The sequence below is a fragment of the Natator depressus genome, chromosome 8, assembly GCF_965152275.1.
Source record: "Natator depressus isolate rNatDep1 chromosome 8, rNatDep2.hap1, whole genome shotgun sequence".
Taxonomy (NCBI): Eukaryota; Metazoa; Chordata; order Testudines; family Cheloniidae; genus Natator; species Natator depressus.
The window spans coordinates 90,191,216-90,217,343 of NC_134241.1; the positions used below are offsets into that span (position 1 = coordinate 90,191,216).

Here is a 26,128-nt window from a genome sequence, read left to right on the forward strand (position 1 = left end):
AGCTGGCAGTTCCAAGATTTAAAGAAAGGTTTTAAAAATTATGAACACTTTTTGTAACAGAAACAAGGTTAAAATAGCTTTAACCTGGTGTATCCTCTGATTTTGTATGCCATAAAGCCACCCTATCTCCTCAAATCCTACTCCAAACTCTCACTTCTTTCTAGCAATGATTCACACTCCTATTTCAACATAATAAAATCTAAGTAAATTTGCTACTCCTTACATCTTGACCCAAAGTGGGATTTCAGAAAAGCTTGACAATGGGCCTCAATAATTTTTTGAAAAGAGACAACATTAATGGTAGTTACATGGCACAAGCCCAAAAAGCAGCAGCATATAAAATGATAGAAATGTTTCTAAATTAGACACACTTTCAAACATGAATAAGAAAAAGCATCTCCATTTGGCATCCATTGCTATTTTGATTGTTGCAAGTTTAAATAATTGGGATTTTTTTGAATAGCAGAATTAGACTGCAAATTCTTCTGGGCCAGAGTTGTCAGATATTTCACGTTTGTATAGCACCTGATCTTAATTGTAAAGCAAATACAACAATTCAGGATTTTGGACATTGGGATTTTGTTGATCACGTATTTCATCCTGTCCTGACAATGGGACTTCTTATGTGCATGCCTTGATCCAAAACCCTCTGAAATCAGTGGGAGTCTCTAAATTAAATTGGGTGGGCTTTTGATTAAGGCACACACACACTATTCGTACTTTACCTCAGCAACAGCAAAGCTTAACATAATAACAGAAGTCACTAATTGCATTTCTTCCATTTTATGAACAGTCAGGGATCATATCTAATTTAACAGTACAGCCTATACCAGCAGGTTCCTACAAGATAATTTAAACATTGACTTCTGAAGAAATTCCTAATGAGATTCCCACTTGTCTTGAACAGTGTCCTCAGACCACACTTGGTATTTCATTTGAATCGGGGGCATATTTATAGGTTGCAAAATAAGGAAGTTTCAATTCCAGGCATGGATTTGTAGTATGTATACGATCAATATAGCTCAAAGACAATAAATGAAATTCTGTTAAAACTATTCTTAGAACCAAAACCTTCCCATGTGCCACTCTCCTCTATGCTTCATTTGCTGACAGGTTCTTCATCAGCACTCATGTATTGTGTACTTTATCAGTTCTTAACCCAATCTCTCTCACCATCTCTCGGACATCATCCACTCACACTGGTACAAGGATCAGCTCTGTAAAGTAAAGACTTTCTGCCAGGGTCTACAAGCTGGCGCTCATTGTCCACTGCCATATATGGAAAGCTCATTTCCCACATAGTAATGAGAAAGGGGCCTTCTCCAAATTGGCCTCTCCATGACAGCTTTCTGCCTGGTTTTCAAAGTGTTTTGTAAAACTGAAACTGCCTGCCTCCAGGAATGGGATGTACCAGCTGGCCATCATTAGCCAGACAATCTCACATCCCTCTCTTCACTTCCTACTTGTTCTCAAGAAATTATTCCCAGAGGCTCTTATTTTAGTCCTCTTCTCCATCACTTCACCCCGGATCATCTCATTGCTTAAACCCTGGATATAATTTTTACACAAATGACATGTACATTTATACCCTGGCTAACTCTCACTTCCTCCTGATAATCAGTTCCTTGCTTTTGCATAATATCCTGCTACTCTAAGCTCCTAAGAGCTAAGTCCTCCCCCTGAGTAAAAAAGTATTTTCCATGCCTGCGATAACTCTCCTTAATTTTGCTCCTGAGGTCAGAAACAGTGGTGTCAGCCTCGACCCTGAATTTTCTTTCATTCCCACGTCTCCTTTATCTGTACATTCACCTCCAGAACACAGGCCAAATTAGACTTTGTTTTAAAACTGCCAATACTGAAATCCTTATTTCATGCCTTAATCACTCGGTTAACTACGACTATTCTGTCCTTTATGTAGCCTCTAAACTTCAGGGAATTCAGAATACCTCAGCTAGACCATTCTCACGCTTCAGGCTACGAGATCATCACTCTTAATCTCTGTCATTTTCACTGGCTTCCTCTTCTTCCAGTATAAAAGTTTCTGTCCCGGTTTTCAGTTCAACTCCGCCCTATGCCCTCATGCCCCCAGATCTCTTTGACCACCAACCACTTGCTAAACACCTCCATTGTTGGTCGCCTTCTTGTCTCTTTCACACATCTCTCCCTGAACTGGGTGATGCTGGTTTACTTGTGCCATATATACACCTCTTCTTTTCTCTGCCAAATCCCTACTTCTCTTCTCCTTCATCCCCAGAAAGGCCCAGTCATCCCTCACCCAAGTCACACGAGACTTTTTTCTTTTCCCCTTCTGTTTGTAGCTCCCAGGTTTCCAGTGTGTCCCCCAGTATCCCTCTGCCCACAAGATCTCCCAGAAACTTGCCCCAGAATGGCTCCCTTCGCTTTAGCTCCCCTCCAAGAGCCCACTTGTCTCTTTCATTCCCTTATTGCCTCTCAACGTCCTCCCATCTGCCCTCTTTGCTCTGGCTTTCCCACTCTCCCCAACCAAGTGCCCCTTTGGCCTCTGCCTCTCCCTAGGCTCAGCCTACGAGGCACCTCCCACTGAGCCTTTAGTTACTTGATGTAACAGACAAGAATACAAACTGTAAACCCCTTGAAAAGAGTTGAGTTGCAGTGATCTGCCATTTCCTTCGTAGGAGAAAAAAATTGCCCGAGCCTTTATACAGTGACTAAAATGAATGCAGTTTGTGCAACTGCTTCCAGAAAACACACAATAATCTGGATTTTATTTAGAAAACTACACACCCAGCAGGATATGAAAGACAGCACAGTTCACAATTCTACATCTGCTCTGTCTGCAAGGCTTGATCCAAAACCCACTGAAGCAAGGGCGGCGGATATCATAGGCCAGGGAAGGCTAAGCCAGTCCTGAAGCCGGCGGGGGATCAGCTCCAGCTGCGGCCTGGAGCTCGGTGATCAGCTGGTGGTCAGGGTCTGGGCCAGGGCCTCAGGCCGGCCCGGGGTCAGCTTGGTCTGGCCCAAGGGTCAGGGTGGCCGGCTGGGGTTGGGGCAGCCGGTGTGGCCCGGAGTGGTGCATCTGGGGTGGCTCAGGCTGACCTGCGGTAGGCCGGCCAGCGTGGAGGGACTCGGGGGGGGGGGGGGGGGGGAGTGGAGTTGTTTCAGGCATAAGGGGTGGGGCTGGCAGGCTGATACTCAGTGCATACCCAAGCACTGATACTTCAATGGCTGTCGGATCAGACCTACAGACAGGCTATAGAATCTGTCCTGAAAAAGGAAGGCAAGGTGGAAGTTCACATAACTGTCTATTGGACTCAGCAATTTAGGCTTCCAGAGCATCTAACTATACCACATATTTGAACTGACCCATCATTTCCAAGGCAAAAGCTACGTGGTGTACACAGCACAACTTTTATATTTCGTTTTCACATAAGAAACCGAAGCATTGTAAGCAGTTCTCATAGAGGCTATTTTAAAATTATTTAACACATGTAAATCACTATAGAGTAGAACAAACACCCGTGAGTAACAGAGGAAGTCCCCAGTAATTAAAAATAATGACCCAGATAAGAACAGCAGCTTTTCCAAGCTGGATATTTTGCTTTCAAACCTAGTTCTTTTCTGACACTTTGAAGACTAGAGTAGAAATATCCATGATTTCCCATAGGAATGCGCGCTAATAATCCACTCATAGACATCTTTTTCTACTGAGAGCTGTCCCTGCTGAAGCACATTGTGTCTGCTTTGTGAATTAATGTTCAAAGCTAAAGAGAAGCTTACACACTTATTCATTGAAACTGTTCTATATTCTACTCATCACATTACGGCACCCATAAAGGGTTACTTTTAACAGCTTTGAAAAAGGTTAGGCTCACTCATTGACTTTCTACAGTTTTAGTATTCAACACACTGGAATCCTAGAGATTAAAGGCAGCAAAATTGCAAGTGGATGTGCTTTTTAGATTACAAAGATAATTAAAACCAAGAAAGGAGTATAGTAACTGCTTTATTTCACGTACTGCTAACTGCCATGAAACCCGTAGCTTCCTTGCTTTCCTGGGATAACCTGAAAACCTCCAGACGCTGAATCACTCTAAAGTAGCCTGCAAAACACTTTCTAAAGCAACAAGGCCTTTGAGTTTCCTTTCAACATTAGAGGATTGAACAAATTCAAGCACACAGGGGTCAGCGTACGCAACCTAGCCATGCTGAACTGGCCAACATCCACAATAGCGCTATCCCTACACTGTTTCAGTTGCAAAGCCTTCTGGGTACATATGTCACAATCCCCAGCTTGGTTTCCAGAAGAATGCATTTGGGGAGATTTTGCAAGGCCAGTGCTGCATTGCAGGACAGAGATAGGAAACCAGATGTACTGTTTTAGTATGTCTGCTACCACATAGTCACTAAAATTAACCAATTGGTTAATTAACCAATTATTAAGTTTGCAGAAAGGTCCTTCATTCTAAGTGATTATTAGACCATTTGTAAACCAACTATAGATCACCTGGGACATTTCTGTTTGTGGACACAAAAAGCATTGTGCTAACTAGGGCAACCAAGTATGAAAATTTGGGCCGGTAGTTTTTACAAGAAAAAAAACCCAAACATTTGAAAGCCAGGAAATTCAGAATTAAGGCTCTGTAAGCAATCTTAAATATATACCAGCATCCACTGTCTCAACAGAAACACATTACTCCCAACAGCATCAAATATGTGGAAAGACCCACATGATTAACCTTTTTTCAAGAAATTACAGAGTTACTTTTACTACTATTCCACTTTATAGCTTGTGGCTGGCAGTTGCCATCACAGAAGCTGTAAAATGGGGATACTGATGCTTACTCATCTTTCGTAAAGCACTTTGAAATCTACAAATAAGAGAGCTATAAAAGTGCTAAATTTTATTTATATTAAATATTACTCAATGTAGTTAACATACATAGAATTTTTGTAGCATTTTACCCCTTTTATTTAAGATAAAAAGCCTAGTATTCATTTATAAACTACGTTGTTGTATCATCTGACCCAGTAAAGCTTGGATATGATACACAAATGGAATAAATACCTTCTCATTTTTGTTTTTGCTTTCTGTGTCCTGATCTTTCTTGACTTTATTTATCTTAGACTGTACCACAGAGACCACCTGCAAAACAGAAGAAATAGACATGTACGTATCATAGATAGATATAGCTATAGTTGCACAGTCAAGCACTCATAAAATCAGAAATGCCAGAATTAGGGTTGACTGGATTCAGGCTTTGTTCTTATTTATTATGATACAGTCTTTAATTACATGACCACATACGGACACTTGCCTCATTCAGTGCATAGTACAGAGCTGCCATGGGGAGAATAAGCATTGTGCAGAATAGTGAAGTAGACTGCTGTGGTGTGTAGTGAAAGAGGCAGGAGACTACAGGAAGACAAAGAAAGTCACATAGTTAACGCAGCTGAATGCTGCCTTGAAGAATTGGATTCTATCCCTCTCTTTGCTAAAGAGTACCCTCTAAGCAAGTTACTTGAAACCAAACTTTTCAGAAGTGATCACGAATTGTGAATTCCTTATTTTCTGGGTGCCTGATTTGCAGAAGTGCTGAGCACTCACAGCTGCAAGCTAACAACAGGACTTGTGCTTTGAATATATGAAGTGCTATCTAATGCTAAATACTCTGAAAAATCAGGTCCAAGGTCTCAAATGGGCACCCAAAATTAATACCTTCATCTGTCTATCCTGCTCTATGAAATGGGGATAACACCACCCCCTCATCTCATAGGGTTTTTTTGACGGTCAGTTATGCACTCAGATACTATAGTGAGGAGCATCATAGAAAAGCCAAAGAGGAAATTCAGAATGCTGTGTTAGGAGCAGGATTTGAATGGTGGCAGTACGTTAGGCCACACACTGAACAATGAGGAGAAAAAAATATTGAACAGCTTCTCATTAAGTGAACAACATCCATCCAGTGCACTAAATGAAGCAGGAGTCCTATGGAAAAACTAGTATGTGGTCATTTAATTAAAGACTGCATCATGATGCATATGCCCAAGGGGGCCAAATTAAGATTGCACTTTCTACCTTCTGAGAACTTGACTTCACAACATTATTAATCTTCCCTTAACATAATTTGTGTGTGTGTGGTTTCTTAGGATTTTTTTTTTAAATCAAATTTAAAAAACAGAAATTCCATCACGTGGCATCATATTGACGTCCACACGGGTCATCAGCAGGTTTGAAGCATTAGATCCACCACACAGATCTCTGCCACTTTAGCAAATGGAGTAACTAACAACAATAGTAAGTTGTCAATCTGCATGTAGACCAGCTCTAGTGTGGGATGAGTCACTCTGCCAGGAGGTTTCTCAGGTATTTGCTGACAGCAGAGAAATAGTGAGATTCATGACTCTTATGTTTCATTCCAGGATCTAGAGGGGAATATGCTCAGTGTCCTCTGCCCACTACCCCCAAGTTTGCCACTTTCTGCCCTGTCCTGTCCAACCTGTCCTTGTTCCAATCCTGTCTTCTCCACCTGTGACTTCTTGTCCCAGTCCCTTTCTCCTCACCCTTGCCAGTTCCAGCCTCCACTCCTCAATCTTCTCATCCCAGCCTGTCTCCCTGCCTCGCCAGTTCCTAGTCTCCCGTTCCAGACTCTGGGTCCCTGTGTCCTCCCTCTCCCAATGTGCCCAGTCCCACCCAACCTCCTTGCACAGCCAGTCCCAGTCCTCCACACACACCTTGTTCCTCATGACTGTCTCTCTCTCTCTTCCCCCCCATTCCCAGGCCTCCAGGCACCCAGTCTCCACTAGTGCCCAGTCCCAACCTCTCTCTCTAGGCTCCTCATCTAATCTCAGAACTTTACCCCCTAGCCTCCAGCTCCTTTTTCCTATCTTCATTCTCAGAATGGCTGAACCATTTTGCCTAAAATTCACCATCATGAAAAAAAAAAAAATCAGCCTGGCACAGACACCTGATATGGAACAATTCAGCCTGAGGAGTTAAGTTTAGCAAAAGTTATAAGCAACCGAAAACAGGGTCTTCTAAGGGCAAGTACTGGGCAACCTTAAAAATGTGGCAGGAGGCTCCCGGCCTCCCCCTCTGGCCTTCACCATTCTTAAGGCTGCCCAATACTTCCCCTTAGAAGACCCTGTTTTCGGTTGCTTATAAAACTTTGCCAAACTTAAACCATTTAGGCTGAAATTTGAATATATAAGAACAGATTCTCTCTCTTGCTCTTCTCTTTATATTCTTCATTATATTGTAAGGACCCTTAAATGAAATATAAGGGACTGGTCTTGAATTACTCAGAGCCGATTAATGTCCTTTAAATGGAACACCTCAAGCAAGAGAGTACCTTGTTTTACTATATATATTGGTGTACCATCCCAAAGCAGGCAGTAGAAATTACTACTAAAGCAGAGCGGCACAAATATCAGAGTGTTTTGAACGCCTGACAGGGAAGGAACTTCCTTACGTATAACCATACTATCTTAAATTCAAAACAAACACCTCTGAGACCCCGGTTATTGGTAGTAGAGACACCAACGTAAGGTGCAGTTGGCACCACTGAAACAAATGGATGTCTAAGCACCGTGGTGTGTACCTATACCACATTTGTGGTATTCCCTATACTGAGAATGGGAAATATTGCTAATACCACAGTAAGTTTAACTACTGCAGATAGTACATGTCCAGCTATTTGAAGTGGCAATGTGTCTCCATCTTCTTCAGTACTGGTGAAGCAGCGTGGCCTCATGCTTAGGCCATGCAAAAGGAAGTAAGGAGTTCTGAGTTTCATTCCCAGCTCTGCTGCTGACTTGCTATGTGACCTGAGGTCATTTACTTCCCCCCAACCGCCGTAATAAATTCTAAGTTTGGGCGCCTCACCTTTGATACCAAGAACCTGATATTCAGAGGTGCTGAGCTTCCACAATTCCCACTGGTCAACAGGAGTTGCCAGTGCTCAGCCATGCTGAAAGTCAGATTCTGGGTGTATAAGCCTTGGCACTCAGAAACAGAGGCACCCAAAATTACTAAGGGTCCCAGATTATCTTTATGCCTTTTCAGAGGTCATTTTCAGTTGCCTAGAAGGGTAAGGACAAGAGTCTCAGGAAAAGACTCAGTTTTCTTGACATGCTTCTCAGAAGGGGTCAAATGTATAGACAGAAGTTAGTGTGTTATCACAGCTATGCCCATTGTATAGTGCCTATGCTTTCTGCCACCACTGCTTGGACATTCTCCTCTCCCACTTTGATTGCTGCAGGTCATCACAGAACACAGAGATTCAATGTGGCTGTGAAGAAGGAGTGGACTTTTTGGTGCCAGATTGTCTATGGTATGGTTAGAGTTGTCAGAGAGACTCACTAGGTCAGGGGAGGGCAAACTATGGCCCGCAGGTCAGATCCGGCCCATCAGTGCTTTCAATCCAGCCCGCGGGATTGCCAGCCCCGTGGCGCAGCGAGCTTAAGGCAGGCTCCCTGCCTGCCCTGGCCCCACGCTGCTCCCAGAAGTGGTTGACACCACGTCCCTGCAGCCCCTGTAGAAGGGGAATGACAGAGGGGCTCCAGGCACTGCCCTCACCTGCAGGCACCACCTCCCACAGCTCCCATTGACCAGGAACAGGGAACTTCAGCCAATGGGAGCTTCGGGGGTGTTACCCACAGGCAAGGGCAGCATGTGGCAGAGCCACCTGCCTCACCCCACACCCAGGAGCCAATGCTGGACATGCTGGCCGCTTCCGGGAGTGGCCCGGAGCCAGGGCAGGCAGGGAGCCTGTCTTAGGCCCGCTGCCACCCGGGAGCCGCTTGAGGTAAGCGGCGCCGGACTGGAGCCCGCACCTCAAACCCCCCTTGCACCCCAACCCCTTGGCCTGAGCCCCTTTCTGAATACCGCACACCCTCCCACACCTCGCACTCCCTCCCACACGGCAACCCCCTGCCTCAGCCCTACATTCATGGCCCTGCATACAATTTCCCCACCCAGATGTGGCCCTTGGGCCAAAAAGTTTGCCCACCTCTGCACTATGTCTTCTGTTACATAGCCTTTTGGTGGCATGGAGTTGCCTGACTGGATATTCTGTATTTGCTCGTGAATCACATGAGCTTCTGGGATGGTAAATTATAATTGTTGCCTCTTCTCACTGCCCAGAAGACAAGGAGATAGTTTTCTCTTTTGCCTGTATTTCCTAGTTTTTCCTCTCCCTCGGATAATGATTGCTGATGCTTGTAATTGTACTTTAAGCCTTTGGGGACACAGTTTTTATGGAGGATGCTATTCTACAATCAAGTTTCATTACATGATGTTTAAAAAAAACCAAAACAGTTGGCTAATAGAGGAATGTTTTTAGAATACCAGGTAACACACAAGGGGGCTGATTCCAATTCAATTACCGTGGGGGTAAACGCTGCTGAGTCAACACAGTCAGTTGAATTTACATTGGAGTAATTTAGACCAGAAGCTGTCCCAAGAAGTAACCATATGGTCTCTGACTGGAAACTGTGTCAAGAGTATGCAAGGGAAACCGTGGTTATGGCCAAATCTTGCTGAAAGAAGTTTGGCCATGTTTCAAATAAAAGGCATATTAAAAGGGAATTAAGTTTTGAAAAAACAAAGGAAAGGAAAAAAGGGTAACTTACTCTTGGGGTACTAGACAAACTCTGAACAACAAAAACAACAGGATTTCCTGCATTCTTGATAGCTTCCACTGCTTCCTCGTGCGTGGCATTTTGTAAGTCTACTCCAGACACCTAACAAATGGAGTGTATCTTCATTATTAGACAATCTGTCTTTTTCATAAATTAATATAAGAGATTTACATGCATTTATTGACAGTGAAGCTTAGCACATCAGAGGAAGTCAACAAAAGGTTTCATAGGATAGCAAAATACTTAAAAAAAACACTACATGAAGTATATTTCTTCAACACTTTGAGGAACAAGCAAGGCAAAAGGTATAGTATTCAGGTGCTCACAATTAAAGGCACATGCTGTATTTTACCAAAGACTCTATTTTCAGATAAAATCAGAGAATGCTTGGTATCACACAAATGTTCAATTTACCTAAGCATAAGCTAGTTATGTTTTGAAGCAACTCTCAAAAGCACATCACTTCTGGAAGGCAGCAGACACAAAAAGGACAGTCAGTTTTCTTACAGTGGAACATTACAGACCTCTCATCCTCAGCTCCCAGAAAGGAGCACAGCAGGGTCAAGTTACCTTTGTTTGCCTGCAATCACAGAGCAATAGGACAGACGGCCAGGATCCTGACAGGAAAGAAGCTGGTGCTGCTCTTTATTCCTGTTAATTTAGTTGCATTTCCTTTATTGCTTTGGAGGACTGGAACTAGGAGTTTAACCCTGGGGCAGGGCCCCCACTGCATTGAAAATCCGAGTTCCCTGAGGAGATGGCAAGCCAATGTGGGAAATAACCCAGGGAAGAAGCAACAGATCGGACCAGACAGACCTTAACTCCTTGTTACAAGGGTCCCTGGACTGGAACCCTGAGCAGAGGGAGGGACAGGGTTCCTCTACAGCCTCACTGGGAAGATTAGTGGGAAGTCCTCAGACAAAGGGCTGGGAGGATTTCTGAGCCTGGATATGGACTGTCAATCTGTTGTGAGGTCCTGGGACTCTTGGGTGACAACAGTGGTTTACCCAGAAAGGGGTGAGGCAAAAAATGACCTGGCCAGAGGGCCAAGGCAAAAGGGTACCATCAGCGGACCTGGTCAGCAAGACTACAGAGAAAAAGCCCCACAATGCTCCACCTATCTTCAAGGCAGCGCATCAGACCTAGTGAATCACGTTGTCACAGCAGTTTCAGGGGAGAGTGAAGAACCACAACATGGTATCCAACAAATTGCAACATGGTGTCCAATTATAATGGCACCTATGAAAATTACTGTCCCCTCTCAAAGAATGAGGCACCTGCCAACATGAGGGACTCCACAGGTAATATGTAACTAGCCTGTACAATGAATACCCTCTAAAAATGCCACAAAACTTGCATGAAGAATGAACCACACAAATCATGCAACTATTCCAGAATAACTTACATTCTTCAATTGAATGGCTCATGAAAAATGGTGAGAAAAGCAGGATTTCTATTTGTTTTATTTCATAAAACATCACTTTTAAAATCAGTGCCTATTTAACTTCTCTGAAATAGTACAATAGGATGCTAACAGAAGCAATCGATAGTCAAGACCTTTTTTAAAAGAGATAGAACAATGCACTCTGAGGAGTAAAATCAAATTCACAATATATTCAATGCTTAATTCCCAGTTTTTTCTAGACCGCTCTCAAGCTATGCTCTCTTTTTAAAACATAAACAGGAAATTTATCTGCATTTACCTGAAGTATTTTATCCCCAGTTTTTAGGGCTTTTGTTCTTCCAGCTGGGCTGTCTTCCAACACTTGTTTGATAAAGATACCTTTAAGTTCCTCTCCATTCTTTAGGCGCTTTATAATAGTTTGTCCACCAACAATACTGATTCCAAGAGACATGTGAGGCTCTCTGAAGACTTCAACACTGTAAAATGCAAGCAGTGCCACATAATTGTATAACTATTAACAGATTTAAATATATAATATTTAATATTCCAAGAATCTAACAGTTTTTCAGGTTTCATCAATTTACTAACAATAATGTTTAAAAGAAGCACCTGTTGCTAGTCTCCAGGTGAGCTCACAGTAAGAGCAATAAAAAAAAAAAAAACCTCATCAGTGAATATAACCCAACAAAACTGTCACCAAACCAACTTGCTTCCCCTCCTACAACCTTTCTCTTCAGAGAAAGTGTGCGTAAAAAATAGGTACCAAGATAAACAAAGTTGAGCTCTATCACTCAAAGCAAATTCTAGAGTGGTGGGCTTCTACTGAGAACAGCTTGCACCAACCTGGCGATACTAATTTGTTAATATTAAGTGTTTCAATACAGAAAACTTCAATTGATGTTCAGTTGGCTGAATGTACTAGTGAGAGGTCAAAAAGAATTCCTGCAACTATCTTAGAGTTGTTTGCCATATGTCAGAGGTCATATACATTAGGTTTCTACTTGTGCTGAAGTTTTAGGTTTGTATTATGCCTAACCCTGAATCACACCTTGTTACGTGACCTTTGTACTGCAGGCAGCCAATGTGTTTGAGACGGTACAAAATAAAGCTAAAGTAACCAATTCTTTCTGTAAGAGAAAACGCATCTGATCAACTGGCATATACATTTATCTGGAGGGCAGTTACCTTTCTCAAGGTAAATATTAAAGTATTCACAATTTCCACCGTATTTCAATGTCAGAAATAAAATAAACTGTTCTGATAATAAAACTGTTGTCATGCAACATTATGCAAATAGTTCAGAATTACACAATACTGTCAATTGTATTTTAAATTGCTTTATCTCTGTTCCCCCATTCCCTCTTCAAACTTGTCTCTCAAAACAAAGTGAAATAACCTTGACAAGGCCTCCTTAACTGACAAATGGCCTTTCTTTTGTTAAAGATACATAACATACACTGACTGGAAAGAGAGATATCAAAGGAATTATTTCACTTTGCTATCTAGTATGTAGATTAGAAATATTTTTTAGGTAGCTTGAAAGTCAAACACTATTGGACCAAATTTTGTGTTAATTCAGAGTTATGCCACTAAGATTAGCAGAGTAACCCATGTACCTGACAGCAGAATTCTGATGTGTAACGTTTCAAACCAGTAGTGAAGAGCTGAACGAGAACTTTCAACTCAACTGCAACACAAAGCTGGCAGCTTTCTAAAATTAGCCATATACACAGAATATATAATCCTCCTCCACTGAACATCTGTTAGCGTTTACAGTATTTAATAAAGCCCAGAGCATCTAACTACCTTAACACTATTCTAGAGCACTCTAAAATAAAAGGGCCATGAAAACAGTCACACATGTGTAAGAAAAGTCTACAGTAAGGAGTGTAATAACTCCTGGAGCCCCCAAGGCTTCAAATGTCTCAAACAAAAAAAAAAATGTAATTATATCAACATACTTTCGGGGTGGTCCCCAATGACTGAAGTTTGGAGTTTCTTCTCCTTCTCCTTCTTCTCGTTCAGGTAATTCACTAATTGGGGGGGGAAAAAAATAACACGTTCCATGCGACACACACTCACACAGGCTTTGACACTTCTGCCATAGCAGACAATACATTCTAGCATATTCATGTTTAAATAAAAAATGCTATACAGGAGACTAGATACCCATACTTTAAAATATATACATATAAAGGTTCAAATACAGTTAAGATTGCAACATAAGCCAAATAAGGTTGGGGAAAAGCAAATTTAAAAACTTTTGTGTAATGGCTTAAACTTGTGCATCTTATTACTGGTTCTATAGGACTCTTTAGACAATAAACATTAGCTAATATGCTATAAATGACATGAATTGTGCACTACAAGCCACAAAAAGCAGTCTAGTCTACTGGCAAGTCAAACTCTTCCTAAAGCCAAATGAGATGTAATGTGAGCAGATCCTGAGCATGCCATTTTATCCCCAAGAGTGGGATGTAATTATATTGCTATACCACATGTGATTCATCTATTCAAAGAATAGCCCAGGCTTCCCCAACAGGAGACTCCACTTGCATGTCCCCATGAGAAAGCAGCACTGGTAGGTGCTCCCACAGAACGAGAGCCCTCTCCACGCATTCTCTGCAGACGCAGAGGGCCCAAACTGCCATAGTTACACTGCAAAGGGGGAGCAGAATGGTGAAAGGTGGGGCAAAGACTCCACATGCACTGCAACAGATTTCATTGCAACACCTCAGAGAGAAGGTTAGAGGCGGGTCAGGGGAAGGCTGAAGACATGGTCAACAGGTCTGATGAGACAGATCCACTAGCCAAAACCTCTACCAAGGAGAAGCGCAGGGGCTGTAGCCAACGTGATACAGATCTGTTAGTGCGCTGCAGCCTGGGTGGTGAGGGTTCAGGCCATTTGGCTACTGCAGAGATCACCTGCAAAATTCAGTTTACTCTAGCTTGTGCAGGAGTCAAAGATTTGACTTCTATGGATTAAAGTTACATTCAGTTCATCAAAACTTTCTGCTCCACTAATCAGCTAACTTAAAGCAAGAGGAAAATAGAAAAGAAGTAAGTGTAAATCATGCACTTCCTCCATACCTGGACAACACTGCTGCAAGCTGAGTAGAAATGACAGCTCTCCCAGTTTCCTGGTTCCTGGAAAGAATGTAATCCTCCATCTTTTGTTCATCCCTTTCAGCTGCTTCAAGGTAAACTAACTTATGTCTTTCTGAGTCATTCTGAAGCCTCGTACCTGAATGGTAAAATGGCTAGATGTAAAGGTCTCTATATCTATTGTCCTTTTCACTATTAACAGTGTCTAGAAACTACTATACTTGGAAGCATACCTCTCAACTGAGGCCCAAATGTGGAATGTAATGTGTGACTTGAATCATAGAAATGTAGGGCTGGAAGGAACCTGGAGAGGCCATCAAATCAGGGACGGCCCACAACATTCTGGCATCTGAGGTGGGGCGCTCAAATGACACCCCCATGTCCCTTGCTTGGGCCAAAATTTTGAAAGGTCTAAATTCTGCCTTTTTCCTGTTCTACTCCTCTCATGGTACGGCTCTGCTACCTACCCCAATAAATGAGCATCAACAACTTAAAATGCCTTGTTCAAAAATTTTAAGTAACACTTTACTTTCAAACGCCTGAACAGCAAATGTAACTTTTCTTGTCTGCATAGTAAACACGGGTATTTTTATCTGTTTGAATAATCAAAGTGGTGCTTTCCGTGTCTTCTTGGTTGCAAAGATTTGAACTGCTTCCTGCTGAAGGTCCACAGTCTGGGCCAGTTCATGCTCTATTGAGACGGTTGCAAGGCTGACCAGCCTCTCCCATGTCATTGTGGAGCGTAGACGTGTTTTCATTAACTTCAGCTTGGAAAAGTTGTGTTCTCCACTGGCAACTGTTACAGGAAGTGTTAGAAGTATGCGCAGAGCAACAAAAGCATTTGGAAAGAGGGTGGTCATCTTATTTGTGCACATATATTCCAGAACAGCCTTTGGAGTTGATCCTGCTGAAATGTATCTTGAAAGGGCTTTCCGTTCATCACTTAAATCACTCGCATCAATATCACGCATGTCATCATGTGTCAACACTCTCTCTAGTGCCCTGCATTGCTGGCATAGGTCTTCAGGTATAGTGAGGAGTTTTGGAATATCATACAACATCCCAAATATACTGCTGTGTTCCTTGAGCTGCATGAACCATTCTTCAACTGATTGTATTGCACAATCTAGCACCTGGTTAAAAAATTCAACTTTGAATTGTTGTTTGGGGTCTCTTATGGGATTATCCGTGCCCCGTAATGAAAATGTCGTCTTCTTCGGTGACTCTTGTATTCTTCAATGGTTGGGAAAATAGCTTCAGTGTGAAGTTCCTCTGCCAACTTCTGTGCACTCTTCAGAACGTTTTGAAATCCCTCATCTGACCGGTAAGACTGTAGGTATGACTTTGTTTTGTCCAGTTGTTCCATTCCTCCAGATATAGTCCTGGATCATCCAGACTTAAGAAACTAAACTCAGCAGCAGCTGTTTCTTGCACCTCCACCACACTCTTCTCTGATCTACACTTTTCTTCAGGAATGTGCATGGTTACATCCATTTGAGATGGAAATATGGAAGCTGAAGTAGCTGCCAGGTCACCTGCACTCTGACTAACTGAAAGATCAGGCATCTCCTCACCACTCACATCCTCACTGGGGCAGGAAGGCTCAGCATGAACATCTGTGTCTATGTATCTCAGGAGAGCTCCTTTCTGCTTAGATAGAAAAGCTTCCTTTGCTTTCTTTTTTTTTTTTTCTGAATGCTGCCCCAGAGGGGCATTTTCTTCTTTCACTCATGACTGCTGTTCTGTGCCAGCTATAGGAGCTCTCAACACTCAGTTGAAGGGAACAAATAAGCAGGCTGGTAGCAGGGCCTGAGTGAGGAAGATGATAGCATCGTAGGGGTCTAACTGGCTCCTACTACTTCAGTTGACTGCCTGTTCTCCTCAGATGGGTTCAGGGAAGCAGCAGGAAACAGGAAGCTCCCCGAGAAGCTGGTGTTAATCAGTCCAGGCTCCTGGGGTGATAGAGAGGTACATAAGAGGCTCCTCCTCCTCTCTCTCCCTGCAGCTCCTGCTGCTTTCTGTTATTCCCTCTCACCTTTTCTCCCTGCCTGTTATGTCTCTTGTGCCCTCCTTCCCCCAGCACAGCACTCCACCATCTCTGTGCATCTAGAGCAGAGAGAATACATATGCACCAGCAGCAGACACAATTTTCTACACTCTGGGTCCTAGTGGCTCCCCCTCCCCCCACAGTCTGGCATCTGAGGCAGCCGCCTCAGTTCGCCTCATGGTAAGGCCAGCCCTGCATCAAATCCAGCCTCCCAGCATTTAGGCAGGACTAAGTAAACCTACAACATCCCTGACATGTGCTTTTCTAATCTGTTCTTAAAAACCTCCAATGATGGGAGTTCCACAACCTCCCTTGGAAGCCTCTTTCAGAGTTTAATTACCCTTTATAGTTGGAAAGTTTTTCCTAATAATCTAACCTAACCTCCCTTGATGCAGATTAAGCCTGTTACTTCTTATCCTACCTTCAGTGGCCATAGAGAACAATTGATCACTGTTCTCTTTATAATAGCCCTTAGCATATATGAAAGCTATTGTCAGGTCCCACTTCAATCTTCTTTTCTCAAGGTTAAACATGCCTAGTTTTTTTTTTTTAACCTTTCCTCACAGGTCAGGTTTTGTAAACCTTTTACTGTTTTGTTTTGTTTTTTTAACTCTCCTCTTGACTCTCTCCAATTAATCCACATCTTTCCAAAAGTATGGCACCCAAAATTGGACACAGAATTCCAGCTTAGGCCTCCCCGGTGACGAGTGGAGTGGGACAATTACCCTGTGTTTTACATATGACACTCCTGTTAATGATATTATCCTTTGTCAAAACTGCATCACATAGTTGGCTCATATTCAAATTGTGATCTACTAGAACCCTCAGATCCTGTGCAGCAATACTACTGCCTAGCCACTTATTCTCCATTTTGTAGATGTGCATTTGATTTTCCTTCTTAAGTGAAGTACTTTGCATTTGCCTTTATTGAATATCATCTTGTTAATTTCAGAACAATTCTCTAACTTGTCGCGATAGTTTTGAATTCTAATTCTGTCCTCAAAAGTGCTTGCAACCACTCCTGGTTTAGCATCACCTGCAAGCTTGATAAGAATAATCTCTCCTTCATTATCCAAGTCACGAATGAAAATTCTGAATTAATATCAGACCCAGGACTATCTGCTGTCTGACCCCACTAAATATGCCCTCCTAGTTTGATAGCCAATCATTAATAACTACTCTGAGAACAGTCTTTCCGTCAGTTGTGCACCACCTACAGCAATTTAATCTGGAGTACCTTTCCCTAGTTTATGAGAATGTCATGTGAAAATGTGTCAAAAGCCTTATTAAAATAGAGATATAGCACATCTACAGCTTCCCACATATCCACTAGGCCAGTAACCTTGTCAAAGGAGGAAATTAGTTTGGTTTGGCATGATTTGTTCTTGACAAATTCACAATGGCTATTCCTTATAATCCTATTATCCTCTAGCTGCACACAAATTGATGATTAAATAATTTGTTCCAATATTTCTCCAGGTACCAAAGTTAGGCTGACTGGTCAACTCCATGGGTCCTCTTTGTTCCACTTTTAAATACCAATACTATCTTTGCCCTTCTTCAGACCTCTGGGACCACACTCATCCTCCTGGAGTTCTCGAAGATAATTGCTAACTGTTGAAAGATTGCTTCAGATACTTCCTTAAGTACCCTAGAATTAATTTCATCAGGCCTGCTGACTTGAATACATTAACTTATCTAAATATTCTTTAACTAAGACTCAACGAGGGACAGAGAACAACCATTCATGCAGGAAACTTAAAATGCTGCTGGGGACTCACTCCTGCTGCATAAATAATATAACCTCAGTTCAGCAATTCTGTACTTCTGGTGTAAATAATTTTCAGACAACAGAGAATGCTAGAGGACTGAAATGAGAGATGCTCCTTGTAATAGGATACATTGAGAAGTGTGCTTAGAAATACAGGCCTCCATCCTGCAAAGAGAACCATGCAGACAGATGCCTGTGCCTGCCTGGAATCCCACTGAAATCAAGGGAGATGTCATTCATTTTTCATTCCATAGGCTCTGTGTAAGAGCAAGAGAGTCTGTCCACACAGTTCTCTCTGCTGGAAAGGGGGGTGGCATAACAAAACAAAACAAAAAAATCAATCTCCTTCACCCAGCCACTGAGTATTTTCCCAGACTGACCAATAAATTACTTACACTGATAGAAGACAGAGCAGTATTTTACCATCAATTTTAAGGAAAATCATGATTTTGGCCTTGCAGAGACATCACAAATCATGGAATAGTGGTGAAAATAATTAAATGTCACCAGCTCAGTCCCAAAGATTAAATTATTAAGAAAATGCTATTTAAATTATTTTTTTAGGGAGCACCTTGAGCTTTTCAGGGTGTTCACTACCTCTCATTTTTCATGATCTGTGGCTATCCCTTGTCCTGACATGGTGGCATAATGGAAACTGCCTGTAAAACATTAAGCCCTGCCAGTGGTGTCCATCACAATGTTATAATTTACTCTTCTGTTCATTCATTATCTACAAAGAGTACCAACTGGATCCTTATTTGGAAACTCCACCCATTTAGGGAATCATAGGACTGGAAGAGACCTCTCAAGGTATTCTAGTCCAGTCCCCTGCACTCATGGCAGGACTAAGTATTATCTAGAGCATCCTTGACAGGTGTTTATCTAACCTGCTCTTAAAAATCTCCAATGATGGAGATTCCACAACCTCCCTGGGAAATTTATTCCAATATTTAACCACCCTGACAGTTAGTAAGCTTTTCCTAATGTCCGACCTAAACCGCCCTTGCTACAATTTAAGCCCATTGCTTCTTGTCCTATCCTCATTGGTTAAGAAAAACAAATTTTTCTCCCTCCTCCTTGTAATAACTTTTCATGTACTTGAAAACTGTTATCATGTCTTCTCTTCTTCAAACTAAACAAATCCAATTTTTTCAATCTTCCCTTATAGGTCATGTTTTCTAGACCTTTAATCATTTTTGTTGCTTTACTCTGGACTCTCTCCAAATTTGTCCACATCTTTCCTGAAATGTGGCATCCAGAACTGGCCACAATACTCCAGCTGAGGCCTAATCAGCGCGGAGTAGAGCAGAAGAATTTCTTCTTGCGTTTTGTTTACAACACTCTTGCTAATACATCTCAAAATGATGTTGATTTTTTTTTGCAACAGTGTACTGTTCACTCATATTTAGTCTGTGATCCATTATGACCCCAGTACTCCTTCCTAGACAGTCATTTCCCATTTTGTACGTGCGTAACTGATTGTTCCTTCCTAAATGGAGTACTTTGCATTTGTCCTTATTGAAATTCATCCTATTTATTTCAGATCATTTCCCAAGTTTGCCCAGATCATTTTGAATTTTAATCCTATCCTCCAAAGCATTTGCAACCCCTGCCAGCTTGGTGTCATTTGCTAACTTTAGAAACGTACTCTCTATGCCAGGGGTTCTCAAACATCATTGCACCACAACCCCCTTCCAACAACAGTTACTTTAAGACCATGAGGGGGGAAGGGCCTCTGTCCATGCCTCGCCACCCCAGGGAAGGGGAGTGGGGGCAGAGCCCAAGCCCCGCTGCCCCAGATGGGGATGGAGCTTGAGCCCCAGGTCCCAGCAAGTCTAATGCTGGCCCTGGCAACCCCATTCAAATGAGGTTGCGACCCAGTTTGGAGTCCTAACCCACTGTTTGAGAACCAGGGCTCTATGCCATTAGCTAAATCATTGATGAAGATATTGAACAGAATCAGATGCAGAACTCATCCCTGTGGGACCCCACTCAATACGCCATTCCAGCTTGACTGTGAACTGATAACTACTCTCTGGGAATGGTTATAGTAGCTCCATCTAAGTTGTATTTCCCTAGTTTGTTTATGAGAAGGTCATGTGAGACAGTATCCGAAGCCTTACTAAAGTCAAGATATACCACATCTATTACTTCCCCCCATCCACAGGGCTTTTACCCTGTCAGAGAAAGCTATCAGGTTGCTTTGACACGATTTGTTCTTGACAAATCCATGCTGACTGTTACTTATCACCTTATGATTTTCTAGGTATTTGCAAATTGATTGCTTAATTAATTGCTCCATTATTTTTCTAGGTACCAAAGCTAAGCTGACTGGTCTGTAATTGTCCAGGTTGTCCTTATTTCCCTTTTTTTCCTGATGGGCACTATGTTTGCCCTTTTCCAGTCCTCTGGAATCTCTCCCATCTTCCATGACTTTTCAGAGATAATCGCTAATGGCTCAGATATCTCCTCAGTCAGTTCCTTGACTACTCTAGGCTGTATTTCATCAGGTCCTGGTGACTTGAAGACATCTAACCCCTCTGAGTAATTTTTAACTTGTTCTTTCCCTGTTTTAGCCTCTGATCCTACCTCATTTTCACTGGCATTCGCTATGTTAGACATTGAATCGCTACTAACCTTTTTTTTTTTTTGGGGGGGGGGGGGGGCAGGGGAGAAGGTCATTTAGCACTCCTGCCATTTCCACATTTTCTGTTATTGTCTTCCCCCTCTCATTGAGTAATCGGCCTATGTTGTCCTTGGTCTTCCTCTTGCTTCTAATATAGTTGTAGAATATTTTCTTGTTACCCTTTATGTTTCTAGCTAGTTTAATCTTATTTTGTGCCTTGGCCTTTCTAATTTTGTCCTGACATACTTGTGTTATTTGTTTATATTCATCCTTTGTAATTTGACCTAGTTTCCACTTTTTGTAGGACTGTTTTTGAGTTTCAGATCACTGAAGGTCTCCTGGTTAAGCAAGGGTGGTCTCTGGCCATATTTCCTATCGTTCCTATGCTCTTGTACCCTTAATAATGTCTCTTCGAAAAACTACCAACTATCGAACTGTTTTTCCCCTTAGACTTGCTTGCCAGGGGATCTTACCTACAAACTCCCTGAGTTAGCTAAAGTCTGCCTTCTTAAAATCCATTATCTTTATTGTGCTGTTTTCCCTCCTACCATTCCTTAGAAATATGAACGCTACCATTTCATGATCACTTTCACCTAAGCTGCCTTCCACTTCCAAATTCTCAACCAGTTCCTCCCAAAGTTGCTCCCCTGGGACAAGGTAAGGTTTGCAGACCAGAACATTTGAGGATGCTCCAGAACTCTGAGGACCAGTGGATGCCCATCTAGGACCACATTCAGAAGATAAGAGAAACCAAAGGGATCATGTAGGCTAGGCAGGGTGGTGATCACATCATGAGCTGCAGCTTTCTGAACTGGGTACCTGCTGCAGAACTGGTGAACTTTGCATTTTTTGTGTTACATACAGGTCCACCGTTAGCATGCCCCAATGACTGGAGATCAGGTGGATGATGTCCTCTTTCAGAGACCATTCATAGAATCATAGAATATCAGGGTTGGAAGGGACCTCAGGAGGTCATCTAGTCCAACCCCCTGCTCAAAGCAGGACCAATCCCCAATTTTTGCCCCAGATCCCTAAATGGCCCCCTCAAGGATTGAACTCACAAACCTGGGTTTAGCAGGCCAATGCTCAAATCACTGAGCTATCCCTCCCCCCATTCTCCAGGGAACATCTTGGATCTACGACACCAGCCAGCTTTAAAGTTTGGGGCTCAAACTGAGAGAAAGGTCTACTCTGTCTGTCCAAACATTGAGTGTGTGAGATTGCACAAATATGATGGACAGCACCCCATCATAAAATTGTTAATGCCTCTTATTGACTCCAATATTGCCAAATATAGGTTAACAAAAATTTTTAAAAAAACCTGAATGCAGATTTACTTGCAGTAAAAGTTGCTTCATTTCTGAGGTAGTGGTGAAGGTCCTTCACAACCAACAATGGAAAGTGATTTAGGGCTCAATCCTGCAAACACTTATGGAGTATAAGTAGTTCCAATGGAGTCCTAACTATATAGGGGAAACTGACAACACAAGAGTCAAATGCACATAGCAGACATGCTAAAAACAACAACTGAGAAACAGTAGCATTATTTTCTCTGGTCTCTTTCAGCTACAGTCACTAAGGATTACTAAGGATTACTTACTTACTTATTACTTACTTATAACAATAAGTAGGTAAATATTTTCAGAGAAACACATGGGATTTTGAAGTTGAGGGGATCCTTTTAAAGGAAGGCATCAAAGCCAGACCATCGTCTTGAGAGAGTATGATTCATACTGTGGATACTACCTCGTTTGAAAGATATGAACAAAACTGTATTGCAAAATGAAAGTTAATTTTGTAAATGAGATTAATGCATTAAAAAAAAGCTTTTTACAAACCTAAATCCAGTTTGCTTTTTGCTATGGACTCAGTCATTTCAATATCATCAAATATGGCTGTTTGGCAGTTGTTCTCCATTGTGGCTTCATACTTCATGGGAGAGAAAAGAGAAGTTAAAAATTAGACAGCATTGGCCTTGCCCCATAGAGCAGTATTTGACATAAACATTGATTTTACAGCAAACATTCACATTTTTTGTAACTACTTAACATTTTTTTGGATAATTATGAATTTAATTGCTCATTTGGGCAACATCAGTGGTGAGTGTGAACAATGTCAGGTGTGATTAAAATACAAAATGAACTTCATACTATGTACCTGTTTTGCAACCCAGAGAGGAAGTAAGGGGGTTTTCACCTGACACTTATGTGGAATAACCACAGTTTTACATCAATATCACATTCACCAGAAGCTGCATTTTGGCAACTTTACATAGAGAGCACAGGCCTACAAGAGATGAAAGACCAAACGTTCTATTCCCCGCTAAAACCTCTGTGGCCCTAAACAAGTCACTTAGCATTTCTACCTCAATTTCTTCATCTGGAAACTGAGGATAAAATTGACTTGCATTGGCAAACTAGGTGCATGGAAAACCAGTTTCATCCCTTTCTTTTCAGGGGGATGCAGGAACAGAAAGCAAACTCAGAGGGGAAAGAAATTCTCAGAGTATTAGAGGATGCAAAATTTTCATTCACATATTGTGCCCTATGCTGTCTCCCTCCCTCCCAGACCCAGTATTATCTGTCTGTCACAATCTCTTTCCTCCTCATCATTTCCTGTTGTACTGCTCCACTCGGTGTCTTACAAAGCAGCTGCCCTCAGTGGAACTGACAAACATCCAGATCTCTAAGGCTTGTCTTCATTGCCGCATTAGCTCAAGTTAGCCACTCAGTTATTGTCTCTCGATCTAGAGTAGCTTAAGTAACAGCAGTCCGACTGCAAAATAATTGAGCCGCACAGAGGGCTTGGATTAGCAGCACACAGTAGTTGAGTCCCCACTGCTCTACTAGCTCCAGCATCAGCAGCACTCGAGCCTCAACCCATGCCCCCAACAGGCTGGCTAGCTAGCTTGAATTTAAAGCACCAATGAACTCGAGCTAGAGATGTGTGTGCTTGAACAGCAGCTGGGTTTTGGGGCAACACTCGAGTTATAGCTTGAGCTAACAATGCAGCACAGGCAGCCCTCAAGACATTCTGCGCTGGTGCGATAAGAGATCAGGATGACAGTCAGTTTCACGGACGTGCCGCAGCACTGCAGAAAAACAAGAGACAGAAGTTAGAAGATGGCAAGGAGAACTTTGAATCTCCTGTGCTCCAATAAGAGATGATGGAAGACACACCTGTCAAGTTATATCAAAGACGCAGATCGAAGGGTCACCAAAGGGAGCCATCGTTAGTTCTGCAGCGTTAACAACATAGCAAATTATTTGCCAAATGGTGATCAATATTCAGCAAGAAAATACATTTTAGTTTTGAGATTTTAAGAATGTGTTAAGTGCAAGAGAATAATGTCCACTGGTATCTACTTGATGTACTGAGAGATCTTGTCTAAATTAATTATGTCAAAATCCACCTAACCATAAAAAACAAGAGTAAAAAAATCGTGATAGAAAACAAGTCCAAATCCTGCATCAGTATCTGCTAGCTGGTCTCCTACCCACTTCACGGGGACTCTGTAGAGTTACAAGGGAGCCATACTAGCTGATCCTGATGCAGAATTGAAACCAGGGTAACATTTCTTACCATTTCTTCATCATCATACAGGTAATGTGGGGACTGCTTAGCATTTGTGCTAATAAGGGATCTTAAATCTGGTGTTTTAGTTGGCTCAAGTTGCTTCACCCATTCTCCAATCGAAACGAGGTTCTTCCCAGCAGGTGGAGTTGTGTCCTTTACATGTGATGAGGCATATGTAAAATAATCCGGGTCCACATCATACTCTTCATCCACTAACATTTCCCGCTCTTCACCAATTTCCTCTATTTTAGCCTTAAGGAATTCATGCATTTCCCAGGACTCCTTATGGTCTGTTTCATTCTGAGGTAGCAGAAACGGCATCCCCAAATCCAGAAGTGGTTCATCAACAAGTTCCTCTTGAAAGAGCGTTTCATCTCTAAAACCCTGCATAAAACATTACAGAGTATAGATCTGACATCGTGTTTCCTGCAAGCTCTCTTACAGTTGTGTTTTACGTCAGGCACATTTTAATATTACAACCACTGTTCTGTGTTTTAAATGAGTATCCGTTAGCTTTTACATTTTAGCAGAAGCAGCTGAACTGGAACTTTGAAACTTGCCCTGATTTACCATTTTTACGAAGACAGACATGACTTTTTTAAAACAATAAAGAAATGAAAGTTGGGAGCAACTCAACTATTCCTGGAGCTATAGGAAAAAGCAAGTCTGGGTGGAAGCTGGGGAATGGGAATGGTTAGACAGTATTTTTTAAGAGCTGCAGGAAAAAGCCTAAATAAATCTAACAAAACATTCTGAGGATTTATCTGTCATCCCACTACGCAAGCATGCATATCATCATCAGTTTAATCAGGAAGGCATCCCTTGCTTATTCCACAGAATCCTTTAATTAAAAGGCCAACATCTCACCCTCCAGAGTCAGATCAATCCACTCATCTCACCAGCTGAAATACTAATCCAGGAAAGGGTGCCTGCCATTACCCTTTTTAGAACTGCTTCTTTGAAGTGTGCCAACTTGACACAACAGCGATTAGATAGATTGGTGGGCTGAGGCAATAACTAACACTGGTGAGTGACAGACCAGTTTTGGTGGGGGGGGGTTAAAAAAAACCAACCAAACAAAAAACAAAAACAATTTTACACACATTAGGTTCATTACAAGCAGTGACAGCTAGAGAAGTGTTGCAGGAGAATTTGAGACTCTAGGGCCAGAGATCAATACCTTTACTGCTATTAAGTAGTATGTTACTCCATGAGAAGCCCACTGAAGTCAAAATATGAAGTAAGGTCCTACTGTATCAAAGAGAAGGTATCAAACTCCAGCTCCTCATGTCCCTTAAGTCTGTGGCAAAGAGGGGACTCGCAGATCCTAGGCTAGCATCCCAACTATGGGATAACAAACAGCCTTTTCCTAAAGAAACCCTGCTTACACACCTTTCCCCCCCCCCCGAATTAATAATTGATCGTTATTAGCAGTAGATCTAACATTCTTACTTCATATCACCTTTCATATTCAAGATAAGACAATGCATCTTAACATAATGGGTTAGAAAATAAGGTAGCCCAGTATCTCTGTAGGCAAGGTGTCACATACACATTCAGCATTAGCTCACAAAAAGCCTTGAATCTTAGAATTTGTTTTAGAGAGGGATTGTTTACCAGAATACACAGCTCATCCAGACTCCTGTTTTCCCACCAGACAGAATGAACCCTGGATTGACACCTCTCCTGAAGGACACTTGTTTTTGGGAGGTGAGAGGGGGCTTTTAGAACGTCAATTCCTTCTAAACTATTTTAACTAGAACGAAACAGCAGCCAAATACCTGTGGTGCCTCAAGCATTATTGATGAATTAATATCATTTACTGGAGATGCAGAGTTGTCTTTAATGGTGCTGGGATCCACAATGCAAAAGTTCTCCTCCTCTTTGCTTTCTCCCTATAAAGGCAGTTGAAGCATACATTAGCATTAAAAACACCATCAGGAAGGCAAAAAAGCCCCAAATTCTTAAAATAAATAAATA

At 42.1% G+C, this 26,128-nt stretch overlaps 1 protein-coding gene across 1 annotated transcript in view; it reads right to left on the minus strand.

Annotated features, from left to right (window-relative positions):
- The window catches only part of PATJ (PATJ crumbs cell polarity complex component), a 207,377-nt gene that overhangs the window by 107,615 nt on the left and 73,634 nt on the right, over positions 1-26,128 (minus strand). The window contains exons 19-26 of the mRNA XM_074961634.1: positions 25,930-26,043; positions 24,155-24,532; positions 22,411-22,501; positions 14,114-14,267; positions 12,985-13,056; positions 11,322-11,499; positions 9,610-9,720; positions 5,045-5,122 (exon numbers count right to left, since the gene is read on the minus strand). Of these exons, the coding sequence (XP_074817735.1) occupies positions 5,045-5,122; positions 9,610-9,720; positions 11,322-11,499; positions 12,985-13,056; positions 14,114-14,267; positions 22,411-22,501; positions 24,155-24,532; positions 25,930-26,043 (1,176 nt within the window). The remainder of the gene's footprint in view (positions 1-5,044; positions 5,123-9,609; positions 9,721-11,321; positions 11,500-12,984; positions 13,057-14,113; positions 14,268-22,410; positions 22,502-24,154; positions 24,533-25,929; positions 26,044-26,128) is intronic.